General features: G+C 35.8%; 1 protein-coding gene across 17 annotated transcripts in view; it reads right to left on the reverse strand.

Moving 5' to 3' along the window:
* LOC135585667 (uncharacterized) overlaps positions 1-14,380 on the reverse strand; it is a 44,774-nt gene that overhangs the window by 15,340 nt on the left and 15,054 nt on the right. For all 17 annotated transcript variants that reach the window (XM_018826370.2, XM_065181598.1, XM_065181597.1 and 14 more), the window contains 11 exons: positions 11,699-11,789; positions 8,254-8,388; positions 7,887-8,153; positions 7,661-7,739; positions 7,488-7,576; positions 7,313-7,396; positions 7,148-7,222; positions 7,023-7,070; positions 4,117-4,212; positions 3,808-4,031; positions 22-3,536 (listed from right to left, as the gene is read on the reverse strand). In XM_018826370.2, the coding sequence (XP_018681915.2) occupies positions 22-3,536; positions 3,808-4,031; positions 4,117-4,212; positions 7,023-7,070; positions 7,148-7,222; positions 7,313-7,396; positions 7,488-7,576; positions 7,661-7,739; positions 7,887-8,153; positions 8,254-8,388; positions 11,699-11,789 (4,703 nt within the window). The remainder of the gene's footprint in view (positions 1-21; positions 3,537-3,807; positions 4,032-4,116; positions 4,213-7,022; positions 7,071-7,147; positions 7,223-7,312; positions 7,397-7,487; positions 7,577-7,660; positions 7,740-7,886; positions 8,154-8,253; positions 8,389-11,698; positions 11,790-14,380) is intronic.

Here is a 14,380-nt window from a genome sequence, read left to right on the forward strand (position 1 = left end):
TGTAAAAAAATATGCAAGTACCTATCTTTGACATTCCCATCTGCTCCAGGTTCCTCCAAACACTTTCAGGTATCAAAGTAATATCCTCAGCAGGAGAATAAAGACATGCACTTGCCAGAATGTGCAATGAGAGTCTTGTTATATGACCCACTTCCATTGAATTGGTAACTTTGCCCATTCCTCGAAGGATGGTATGAGTGGATACCAGGAAGGATTGCAGTTGAGCTCTCTCTGCATATGGGACAAAGGCTAGTAACAGCACCATTGCATGTGTTCGCAACAGCATTGAAGGGTCAGAGGATGCTACTACTATCACTCTATCCCATGTCTTTGTAACTAAAATGGAAGCTACTGATTCAGGAACAATCCCTACAGATCGAGAGCAAACCAAATTTTGTTTAACTGAGTAAGGCAGTTCATTCACACCATTGTAGCTGCCTAGGTCAACAATTCTCCCAAGATGACGCAATGCAACAGATCGTTGTTCTGGTTCTGAATGACCCAACATTGTGCAGAATAAGTCCACCAATGAAGCCTCATTACCACTAAGGTTATCAATGCCCCTTTCAAATAATGATGATAACCATTTATCAGTCTGCAAACGCCATGAAATTTTTGGTGCATTACAACAGAAGATCAAGATCATAGAACATAGAGAAGAAACCACAGAGGAGAAAGTAATGTTCTCAGGCAACTTGAACAGAAAATCAAGCATAGCAGATGCTACTTGCCAACAATGATTTTTTTGACTTGATGATATAGCTCCCACAAGTCCTTCAAGAGCATTCACCCAGTATCTTGATGGAAGGTCACTTGAATCAGATTGGTGTGTGTCTTGGCCATCCCCATCTCTGGTACTTGCTTGAATGACAACACTTAAGCATCTTGAGAAAAATAAGCAGTTTGCTAATGTACAAGTGAGCCTCATTCCCAACTTATAATGCATGTTCCAGCTGGCTTCAATAGCTGGAAGAAGACCAGAAATTAACTTTCCGAGTCGATCCAAGAGTTCTTCAATTTCACCAGCAGACAGAATATGAATCCCTTCACCCAAAAGATCAGTGCAGGTGTCATCACTTACACATGTTTTAGACAACCCGTTCACATATCCATCTGCAAGATCTGGTGAATCAAACTGATAAGTTAAGCCATCATTAATGCTTAAGTTGGGACCACCTGCAGTTGACTGTTTTCTCTCAAGTGGCAGATTGACACCAAATGACTTTAGACCCTGCACTACTACAATGAGACAGCTGTTAATGAGTTTCTGGAATGCACTGAGGTAATCATAGATAGAAGATATGGGTGCTGAAGTGGTAAAATCAACCCACAACAACAAGGATTCTAAAACTTCTTTCTTCCTCCTGAAGGACAGATCAGGAAACAGATGACCTAAAATGCAAATCATCAATGATCCCTGGAATTTCTTCTCTTCAGTAACCTCATTCAGTTCCTTTTCACACCTTATACTGTCAAATAGTTCTTCAAAATTTGACAAATGAAAGTCTTGATGAAGTGATGCATCAGACAAGTGCTTCTCATCATCACTTGCCTTCCGCAAAGAGTAAGAAATTATTGGTCCTAACAGAGATAGAATAGAATTCAGGAAAGCAACATCACAAAAGGAGGCTCTACAAAGAGATATCAAGATGTGAGCTACCCTCGGCATTTCATTAACCAATGCTTCCATGTGCTCAACAGTAATCGATTCAAGCACGTAAAAAATAACTGCCTTAGCATTTCTAGCGATATGACCTCTCAAAGGATTAGCATTTTTTGTAACATGAAGATGGTTCCTTATTGTTTCTAGATATGGCCACAAACAAAGGTCAGCAAACCAGCAGAGGATATCTGGAACAGCACTGCATGGAAGAGATTTTAGTTGCATACCAACAGCTTCCAAAATTATCTCTCCAGACTCACCAAACTGCTTTCTCATGTTTGGGAAGAACATATGCAGGTGAGGAAAAAGTACTTGAAATGATAGTTTAGCATCTGACTGATTAGAAGACTCAAATTCTTTATCAACTTGGGAGTGTGTTTTGGTACCCGATGGATCTGAATATGCAGATTCAATTTTCTTTTTTACTAAATTATCTGTAAGTGCTAACTCATCCACAAAAATTGATAACAATGATGAAATTTGTGAAAGATCAGAGGCAATAAACAAGTGTTCCTTCAAGTATTGCTTTGCATATCGAGATACTCCCATCCATCCTAAAAATCTAGAAAGTGGACATGTGCAACTTGAAAATCTGGATATTTTCTGCATCCACGATGAAGGTGGAACTAAAGTTCTGTAGATGAAACCAGCACTTTTGATGCCAATGGGATTTGTCCCTTCATCATTTCCAGAAGATGCTATTACCAATCTTTCAAGAAGTGCCCAGCGCCTTCGCAGCCCATGTAACTTTTCCATTTCAAGCTGTCTGTTTCCTGCTTTCAGTTGGGTGTACAAAGTTGTAAGTTGTCCACTAAGATTTTCAGCTGATTGCAGTATAATGTCAATAACATCCTCTGCAGAACAGGATAACTCAGTTGCAGAATGCAGTAGAAAGAGGAGACTCTGTAAGAGGATTTCATGTGATGATTGTTGTTCCCTTCTTAATTGCTGAATTACAAAGTGACAAAGCAATGATTGATTCTGCCTAACCAATGTTACCACATCAGCTGATTCAATGTCCACTTGTGATATTTCCAAAGCCTGTTGATTACCTTCAAAATTATATGTATAAGGTTTACCAAGAGCCAAAATTCTCTCAGATTCGAGGTCCAGTTTAGCGGCACGAAGCAGAATTTGCAGAACTGTTATATCTCTTTTACTTTCAAGATAAGCTATTGTCTCCAGATTGACATTACATCTCTTAAGGTCTTTATTAAACTCCACTAATCCAGTTTTATTCTTGAATTTGGATCCAATAATTTTCATCTGATTCATAAGCTCTGAATTGCATCCATATGAAATCATAAAGAATGGGTTGACATAACATTCTGCGGCCAAGAGTAAGGCATCTATTGCAGCTTCATGGCTTTCTGGGGTTATGTCATGCTGGGAACACAAATCAGATGCTAAACGTTCAAATTCGGAAGCCCTAAATACCGAATCTTGATGGTTTACAAGTTGTAGATAATCTGCTTGTGAATAGAAGTAATCAGCAAAGAAACCAGTATTCAACTGAAAGTTGTTATTTGAAATCTTATTCACCTCTGAAACACCACAACCAGAATTCAAGCTGATACAGTCCCCAGTAAAATAGTTGGGAACACTTGTCAGAACAATTTTTGACAGATCTCTAGGAGCAAACTGCAGGTTAGCATCTTGGAGTACATCTTTTCTTGTAGCAGCTTCAGATGCATCAATCTTTCCCTTTACTTCATCTGGACTACTGGATATGCTAGAAGCCCCATGAGAACAGATCACAGAGTCGGAAGAAACAGCTAAAGACTCTTGATCAGCCACTTTAGGAAATGAACATTTGCAAAGGTCAATATCTGAAGGTAATGGCATGTGTGGCCCCAGAACAGAAAGAAGTACACTGCAATATAGAAAGACAGTATATTGTCAGCTAAATGAAAACCAAGTAATGTAACAACCAACAAGGTGCATTGATAAGATTCCTTTTGTTGCAAAAAACACAATTTCTTTTTTTTTTTTACTCTCACATCTTTTTAAACTGCAGTCTACACCAATCACTTCATTCTCTCTTTTTGTATCTTCCAAAAATAAGCACTATCAAGTATAAACCATAAAGATGTTTAACTTTTTTTATTTTCCCTATGATATTATCATATGCTGTTACAGTAGACCTTGGTGCAACAGATCCACGTCTCCATTCAGATTCCACAGAAGGAAGAATGGCAGGCCTTCGTAATGCAGTACGTATAACATTGAGTGCAATAGAACAGTTCTTCTGTTTCTCCAAGTGTATATCAGAAGCATCTTCAAAAGTTGTATTCTTTGTTCCAGTAATCACAGGATCAAGAAAGGGTTCTAGCATCTCCAAAAGAAATAGAAGCCTATGTTTAAATTCCTACACAGATGGTAAAAGCATCATCTATCTGACTGGAAACAGTATGCTAAAAAGTTATGCTTGATACTTCAACAGAAGGCCAAACCTTATATTTTGATAGTACATCATCCATATGGCCAGACAAGGCCAGCAAGATATACTTTAAAACAGCACGAGCACGACCAGCAGATTGTGGAACACCCTGGTAGGGGCATTATGAACAGAGTCAACCAAACATGAAAAATGAAAATAAGTGCATAATCTGTCATACGAAAATATATCAAGATTTTTTTTCCTTGTCTTGAATTTTTATTCAGGAGGAAGTAGGTAGAATTTGGATAATAACTAGGGGACTCTGATGAAATTCATAGTTTCTTGAGCACAGGCAGATGAAAGATGGACGCCGGATGCAGGGTTCATGAACTAGAAAGGAAAAAGTATAGCCCGAATAAGACTAAATGACAGTAACTAGAACTAAAGCACTTGCATTCACAGGATTTGAATAAACCAATTGTAGCTAATTCCAAATTCAAAGGTAGGATCCTTATTGTTTCTTGCATAAAAGCTGCATGAAAAAAATCTTATCCTGCATAAGAAACATGATCCACCATAGGTAAACAGCAGGAAATGCTCTTTTCCTCAAATATGCTTGCAGAAAGTGAGTCGCTAAAAACATTCAATTGTAGGTTCTTAGAAGTTAAAATATATGGTTCCATAAAGAAAATGTTTTATGGTACCTTAAAAAAATCAAGAGCTAAAACTTCATTAGTCTTAGAAACAACATAGTGAAAGTGTGCAAGAGAGCTGTCACATGCATGTTGCTAGCTGCGATGTGTGGAACTCACAAAGAGATAATTTCATACTAAAACCTGTTGGTAGATCCATCATGGACTGCCACAGAAACAAGGTACTGCATCAGAACCCGGCTGATTTTTTTTTTATGACCAATTGTGCATGTCCAAAAAAAGCCTGATGAAATCAGTAAAAAATTAAGATCATAATGCATTAAGTATCAGTAAGATCTCACTACCTAATCAAATGCAAGGTCCTTGGTCGGTCTATAAATTATAATATGTGATACAACTTATTATAATAAGTTATACAAGTATTTTGTGACCTTGGTAAAATAAGTTCTGCGAAAGCACAGAGTCAAGGTGTATCCTGGACATTACAGTTAGTGAACCAAGCTCCCATGTTCAAGAAAAGGAGGAGGTGAACGGCAAAACAGAGTAGGGTGTAAGAAAGGAGGTGAAAAATTAATATGACCAAACTTCACAAAAATATAGAAAAACATTTTAAATGTATATTGGCATCTAAGAAACATGTCATAAAATATAATCTGCTACCCTTAAAGAATTATATAGCTATCAAAGCCACCACAGTAGTTATATTGGTCCATAAAAGTCCCATAAGAGTTGAGCGCAGCACTCCAAAGAACTCTGTACAAAGCTGTGTCATAGTTGTATCATCAGAACACTCAAACAGTAGGTTCTTTATTTGCAATCTAAAAAAAAATGGAAAACTCCAATCCAATGGACGAGTATTTCAGCTTTACAATAAATGCTATCATGATCAGGATCAAATTCAAGAGATCAAGGTTTTATTCAAGTGTATAAATGGCTGATACTATTGGAATCTTCACATTAAGATAATAGATGGATCAAAAAATAACATCTATGATAGGTCATAGAAAGTTTTTTTTTAGTTCATCGGGATGGACATGTCAGTACAATACATGCCGATCAGCACGGTTCAAGCATATGGTCGGAACAAGCCTTGTGCTTGATTATGTGTTCAGGGAGATCCTTGGCATAAAACCAAACTCCATGCTACTAGTATACTGGGATGACATAGTTCGACAGTCATCAACCACTGCCGGCAAACTTGAAATATTACCATACATCATCAAATGGTGAGACTACATAATGATGCCAACTCCTTTTCTTTTTAACTCTATGATCCGATTCAACTGCCAATTTGGTGTTAATTCTATTTTTTAGCTTAGAAAAATGTTTATTTCACTTTTAGTTTTTCTTGGTTTTATAGAAGGACATTAACAATCACAACTTTAACAATTGGAAAATTATAGAAGAGAAGTGAGAGTGGGAACAATTACAGGACCATTAAGGGATACTCTAGAGGGGGGCATCAGATAGTAACAAAACCGATTGAAAAGTGGTTTTCAAAATCAATGGAAGTAAAAAACCTTTTCATTCCTTAACACAATAGAAAAAGTGTCAGTAATTTAAAAGAACAAAAAGCGGAAATGCCATACCAAACAATAATTATACATAATACAAAGAAGATATGATCCCAAACAAAACATTTATATATATTTTTTTTAATGACTGTTCAATTATACCACAGCACAAGGATCGGTACGGGTGGTATATCGGTACACCTCAATGTACCATGTGTTGGTGCGTTCAGTATAACTCGGTACGTACAGTATCGATAGCTGATCGAAACAGTGGTACGAACCGGTAATGTGAACCATGCCATAGTAGAACAAATTGCCTCTAACCTTCAAAGTCTTTGGTATGCCAGGACTATAGTGTTCAAATCAAATAACATTTTTCTCAAAATGAGAAGATTATTTCAAGAAAAAATTAGTGATTGATAAATTGACCATCCACAACAAATCACAATGTATTGACCACAAAATTGGTCAGATCTGCACCAAGCAATGACCAAATTTTCATCAAACATGGATAGTTTTAATTGCTTATGTCAGATAATTGACCAAACACTGTTTATATATTTTCGTGATGAATAAGTTACTTAACATGAATCATGATATATATACATCTACCTATTCTAACATTAAATAAATACCAAATTTTGTCACGTTAAATAGTTAACATTATACATTGATGCATGCCCATATCCATCGCATCAGTCTTCTGCACTTGTATCCATGACTTTATAACCAACCAACCAAACAAGCATTCATTATAATAAAGAATTAGACCTTCGGAACAGTAATAGAAGCAAGAAGACTGATGGAATTACTTGAATAACACCCAAGAGGTCCTCTAGAAGTTCAATTGCAAGATCAACCTGAAAAAGGGTCGACGCAGTTACAAAATATAAGTCGTTGACTTCATATGTAGACTTATAATGGGAAAAGATGAAACCTTTGCAGTAATTGTAGATATCCATGGTGATAATGGTCCAGAGCATAAATCAATCAATACACATGCTGCCTTTGCCTGATGATTGAAAAATAAATGCTTGCTTAGATCGAAAGCCAAAAAGTAAGTTGTCTATTCATAATTAAACTTGATATGAAACCAACAGACATGAGATGATAAGAATGAAGACAGATAGCCCGCACAAGCATGAAGAAGAGGATGATATACTGATGATGATGACATTGTTATTATCTGCAACAACAGATTAATGTGAATTGTTGAGACTTTTGATAAAAATACAAATGCATGTAACATATATCACCCAGATGCATCACTGCTGAACCTGAGAGAGAGCATGCTGGACAGAAGGATGATTCCACTGTGAAAAACTATCATCAACTTGATCTGGGAGGCTAATCGGAGGACGAAGTGCTATCAAATGAAAGAGAATCAGAATCCATCCAAATTAATTAATAAATAAACCACTCGAAGGTGCTAAAGCAGAAGACCTTTCACCTGGAAGCAGTGCTTGTATAAGTGGTAATAGGGACCAAAAATTTGAATTACTGTCAGCCAATTTGCAGCACAGGAGAGGCTGTATATTCATTATAAAAGAATGTAAGCACTCAACAATTTTAATACAGAAGCAGACTCCTGGTGGCTAAAAGTTATTCCAATAGGAAAAAAAACAGGATCATTAGTTTAAAAAACATAATAAAGTTGGTGACCACTTTGAACATACTTGTGAAGCACATCCAAATAAGACATGGAGAATGCCTTCTTCCACTGCAGATATATCCAAGACATTCAAATAAGAAGCATCCCAATAATCTTCAGGTAATTTGAATTCTTCCCCAAACAAGCTCGAGTAATCAGCAGGTTGCATATGACTGGTTACTTCAGTTTTAACAATTTCATCAGATATAGAAGACAGACCCAAGTCATCAGTACATGCTGACTCCCCTAGTAAATTATTTGCTTCTACAAGTCTGTGCAGTGCTATTGAAGCCTAAGAAGCAAAAGGGCCAACACATAAATATTAACTGAAGTCTTAGAGAACTCAGGACTAGCTATTACCATAGAAAAGATTAAAGACAACAAATACATACTCTCCGACAAACAATTCCCAAATGAGACTCTTTATATGCCTTCCTTAACAGAATGATGACAGCATCAGATCGAAATGCTATAGAACTGCAAGCAAGTTCAGGGAAGGGTGGACTGCGTGATCTTCTTGGTTGTGCCTGCAAATATTGCAAGGACGTGACTATACCTTTAGTGACAATAGTATTTATCTTTTCAGAACATACATATAAAGTATGTAATTTTTGGTAAAAAGGAAAAAACCATTAGCATTTGCAGTATATGATCTAAGTCCACCTAGTGATCCCTGTTTCAGCTAGCAATCTGGTATGATACATATCATCCACATGAAAATAATCACCACAGTGCCAAGGCAAACTACCAGCATTACTAAAAAAAAAGAAAAAAAGGTTTGAGATTATAGAAATATAAAATGCTTACCTCCTACAAGAATCACATCAGCTCTCCTGTCTTTCTCCCCTTATCTCCCCTCTGAAAAGAAGTGACATCCTCCACTTCAAAAAAGCTTGAAACCCTAAACCAACCGAGGTGTTAAACCATTGATTTCATGTTGCCTTGGACCAAAATTGATCAGGTTCTCATAAGTTCAAACTGGTTTGTCCTAGAAAGCACTATCTAACTGGCACAGCCAAGAAATACATTGTCAAAATGTGTTTATACACATAATGTCCAACATCCTTTTTACTGGGTTTTTTAAAACCATATTAGCATGAAATTTTTAAGCCAATATGAAAATCACAACAATTAAAACCTTAATTCCAACATTGTAGATAATCTATATAATAAAAATAGATCATTTAATTATCATCTGAAGACTACAATTTGACTCCATAAAGGTTTATCTTGGCTTGGCTCAAATCATATCTCAAATGATTAACAAAAACATCAAGAACCTCTGCCACTAAACCTTAAGAAGAAAAACCCAAAGCCTAATATCTTTACAGAGTCTGGTGTAGCGACACAACATTCTTGATCTCATTCAGCTAAAAAGGGATGAAGACTTAAAAGAGATGGTAGTTTATTGCTTCAAAACTACAAGACTCAAATCATGATATCCCTACAAGACAGTAGGTGTAATCCTTGTCCATGTAGTAGTTATCTACAGTTCTGAGATACTGATGTTAGGTAAATCCTATAATGTCGGGCTTTATCAGTTTCCATTACAGGAAAGCAACATCTGGCAGCCAACTTCCATTAGAAAAAAAACACTAAAGAGGTTTTGTGGAGCAAATTGTAGCTGTCAACCCCACTTCCAGGTTCAAACATACATCACAATGAACTCTTGTGATATAGTATCATATTTGCAATAGAGTCTACATTTTACAATAAGTCCACCCTACATCTTCACATAGGCAACAACTTTTCCGAGAGTAGCTCATGATCACATTTTTGTTCCTGAACACACAAAACAAGCTAAGAATTATTGGCTTCAATGTCTGTAAAAATGCACCAATTCTGTGCACCAACACCGCAATGTCACAAACTTCCAGCAAATCCTGATGATGATTGTCCTTTAACCAGAACAATGCTGATGACAAAGTCAAGCACACCCATTTATCTTCAAGGGGATCTGAGAGGTCAAGTGGCACCAGGGTTGGGTTCTCTTCAAGTAATCATTGATGCCGAACCATCTTCAAGAGATCAGCAACAATGGAAAATTTAACTCAAGAATATGTTATCTCCAATAGTTTAATATTTATAGGAAGAATCTTATGCATGCACCACAACCATCTCGGAGTGTATCATTCTGTATCTCATTGCAAAGTCAAATCACCTATGAAAGATCTCTCAGAAAAAAGACACTTCTGATGCATGATGAAGAACTACTTCAAATGCAGAGATTTTTTTACAACAAGATGTGGTCAGGGTAGATCACTAAAGATACAAGCATTGAATAAAAAGCGCAGGTAAACACGACTCAAATATGACCAGGAAATTTTTTGTGCATGTTATTTGCATGTATTTTCAGCTCATCCTTACCTGCCATGTTCCAATCTTGATATCCTGAGTCCTGACCATAGTCTTACTGTAACTCAAATTGAGTAAAAAGTGCTTGTCTCTTTAAATCCTAACTAAAGGATTAGAAGCCTAGAAGGAAGATGCTCTAACATAGCGTAGAACTATTAGAGGGGAAAAAAAAATCAATTTTAGAGTTCAAAAAGCTTCATGAAGTACTTGCCCTGGAAAGATGAATCAGGACAGAACCCAGACGCTCATTTGTTCATTCAAGCCACTCAACTCTTGCAGTGCTAGTTGTCACAAGTCTCATATAGCTGTACCAGGTATCAAGAATGTGATTAATTCCAAACATGGTTTCAGATACCGGTCAGTAAGCACATATCCAAGCAAGGACTAGTATCGAACCATATGGTACGAAACTGGTTGGTATTTAATCTTTTGGTGTTCTTTTCCTGATACCAGGTGGTACAACTTGGTATACTGCCTGCCATACTGTTACCATACCAATCTGATAGATTACTGAAATCAATGGTGGATCATGGTCGGTATTTAAACTTTTAGACTTTGTTATTTTTGCTCCAGTCGATACAGGTTGGTGTACTGCCCTGCTACACTGGCACCATACTAATCTGGTATATTAATAAAACCAGTACTGGACCAAAAGTTAAAACCACGATTCTAACTACAAAGGCCTTTTAGACATGTCTTCTTTGAATAACTTTATGGACCCTTCACAAGGTTATGGGATCCTGTGGTGAATTTTCCTCCCTCAAATATTGTTTGCCTTTTCAGGGTAAGAAACTAAAGCAATCATCACCGCTCAGTTCTTTTATTGAGGCCACTGTTAGGCAAGTCAACTTCTGATTGCAATAGTAGTCGTCTGCCAAAGCTGATGGCTTTTAGACTTAATGGTCTCGACACAACATAAGCCTGATGAGTTATCACAATGTCAACCATGCACCACCATGAATATTCACAGACTATTGCCTATGATATTGGGACTATTATTTCTGAAAACAAAGTCCATAGCATAGTATTGCGATATTTTTAGCAATTAGGGTTCAATCAAGCAGCAAGATTTCGAAGCAGCAACAGTTAGAAACAATAGATATCTGCAAGTGTCAACTAACCATATGAGCAAAGGTAAGCACTGACTAATTTTATTTCAATAAAGATAAAAAAAATCAAATATAAATGCACCTACCTCAAAGTTTGATGAAACAGTTAAAGTAGAAGATGGGTTGCTCTTGAATGCATCTAATCATATTGGGAATCTTATTTCTGAAAAAAATTATTTTTGCATTCGAATAGTCCATAGCATAGTATTGGAATATTTTTGGCAAGTAGGGTTCAATCAAGCAGCAAGATTTCGAAGCAGCAACAGTTAGAAACAATAGATATCTACAAGTGTCAACTAACCATATGAGCAAAGGTAAGCAGTGAGTAATTTTATTTCAATAAATATAAAAAATCAAACATAAATGCACCTACCTCAAAGTTGGACGAAACAGTTAAAGTAGAGGATGGGTTGCTCTTGGATGCATCTAAATCAGAAGAAAAAGGCAACGCACTTGAAGCTTTCCTACATATCAATGGAAAAAGGAACTTTAGATGAGAACCAGTGAACAAAGATGCATAACAATTTCCTGTGCGATGGTCACATTATACAGATGGTCAGTATCTACTATAACATAGATGAAACAATTGTTACTAAAAGAGAACGTAATCTTTGGGTATCCCAACTGCATTTAGAGTCAAGGTTCATGCTATAACAAACGTGATCAGTTGATCCTTAATTATCTTTATTTTTTCTTATTCTGCAAGATGCTTGTTTGGTATCAGTTTTAGTGGCATCTTCAATCAACCAAATTTTTCATGCCATCAGTTATATTAGCTCAGCCTTCTTCTTTTTTTCTTTTTCTTTTTCTTGACAATCTTAGCAGATGGTGTACATGAATATCCATGCCAAGCATAAAGGATGTTTCCATGTGGAAACTTATTATAATTGCAAGGAAAAACCCCTAACTTTCAAAACATTACAAATACAACATTTTAACTTTGACCAATATGGGCATTGTGTCAGAATATATGTATGATTTTGGACCAATACAGCATGATGAATATATCACAACAATTGAAACCATGAAGAACAAGAGTTCAAACATAGTTACTAAAACCGGACTGGAAAGATCGAGAATTGGACCCTTCGCTAGTATGGTTTGTTGATTGGACCATTTCTTATTAATGTTGACCACATTATTCTTGAATATAGATACTCATACTTACTTTTTTGAGGTATTCGAAAAAAGTAAAAAATTAGATGCTTTCTCAAAGCACATTATTATCCAACCCATATCTCACTTGCCACCTCATTATTCTCTGTTCTATCTTTTCTTTCCATCTCTTGTTCTTTCTCTTGTTGCCCATTCTTATTCTATTTCTTTCATCCTTAATTTCTTTCTCATCACTCGTGTCCCTTTTACATCAAAGTCCTCTTTGCTTTCTTTTACAATCTTTTATTTCTCTTCTTTTATCATAACAAATCACATAATGACCGGTTTTTTCCTATCAGGCAACTTATTGGACTTTAAATTTTAACCTATCGCTCATCCAATTTCATGATTTTTATTCTATAACAAAATGAAATTTGTAACTATATTTTTGTTATATATTTTAAATATTATATATCTCTCTTTTATACATTTTTTTTTTATCAGTTACGCAATATAAATAGATTTTTATATCAAACCTGCAGTCCAATCACTTGATCCATACGTTCAACCAATGAACTACTGACCCAAAAGGTTTGGTCAAGTTAGTGTCCCTTTTGAGTCTGACAATTATGAGGGTACGAGGACTGAACTCACTTTAGGAGTGGACACAATCCACATCTGACCTCACAAGCTAATGCGAGAAAATTTGACTTTATTTTTCTCTTTAATTATTTTAACTAGTTTAGAGTGTCTCTCACAAATTTTTATAAGTTGTCATATCGCAACATCTATGACAATCATAATATTAGTTACTAAGATGTCTAAGAAGAAAAAATCAAAGTCAACCAAAAGAAAAGGGCAACCATAGGCTTGAAGATTCTAAAGAAAAAAAAAAAAAAAGCATTAAGTTTAATTGAAAAATTCATCTCCATAAGAAAGAATCTTCTTGATTGAAAATTAGTACAAAGATGTAAATATATCAATATTTATCAATCGGATTTATCATCAAAAGGAGAGGTTATTCTCCATATCAAATAAGGAAAGTTATTTCCTTCTAAGAAAGAAGATTAATGATAAATTGAATTTTGAAATTTTGCTTTATTCTAATTTTCATTTTTATTTTCTTTTGCGTGTGTTCTACAAAAAAGGAAAGGAATTGTAAGTGAGATATGAATAAATCAATGAATGAATAAATGAGCTATTTTCCCACATTATGTATGTGTGGTGTGAGGCCACATTTCTTTTTCGACAGTATAAATCATTCACATGCAAAACATGGTGTTGAGATGCGACTTTCATTCTGGGGAGTTTCTTCTTGGGCCACAACAAGTCCGCTAATTATTTTTTTCTAGATTTTGTTTTCTTCTTTCCTCTCAACTAATATATTTTCTCCATTCAACAACTATCAAATCTTAGAAAAGAATTTTGTTTCAAGAGTCTTCCATGCATATTGTCCTACATCACATACATAATTAATAACATACTTCTTTTTTGTGTCATTCTCCTATGACAAGGCTCACAACCCTCTCCTGGTAGCCTCCCAAATACATTAACACCAATGCACAGTTATCCACCAATAAGTAATATGTTGCAAATGATCAGATGATATCCACTGAGCAGCAGTAATCTATTGGCCAATGACTGCTGGTCAATGAATAACTGATAAACAATTATGGAAAGCTACCAAGGCAGCAGAAAAAGAGAAAACAAGAACATATCATATCACCTAACAGCCTAACAAATTCACATCAATTCACTGATTAATTTACCAAGATGTGTTGTCTCATTATCACTCTAAATCTATTGAGCCCTTGGATAAGAAACCTGCTTGGCAGACAAATATATTCAAGCCACATTCTCAATCCTGACTTGCATCATAACAGTGTGCATATACGATATTATGCCTGCACTATTGCAGGCTCTCTTGGGATCTATGGATCCTATAATTAGGATTGATCAT

Source organism: Musa acuminata, chromosome BXJ1-5 (genome assembly GCF_036884655.1).
Source record: "Musa acuminata AAA Group cultivar baxijiao chromosome BXJ1-5, Cavendish_Baxijiao_AAA, whole genome shotgun sequence".
Lineage (NCBI taxonomy): Eukaryota > Viridiplantae > Streptophyta > Magnoliopsida > Zingiberales > Musaceae > Musa > Musa acuminata.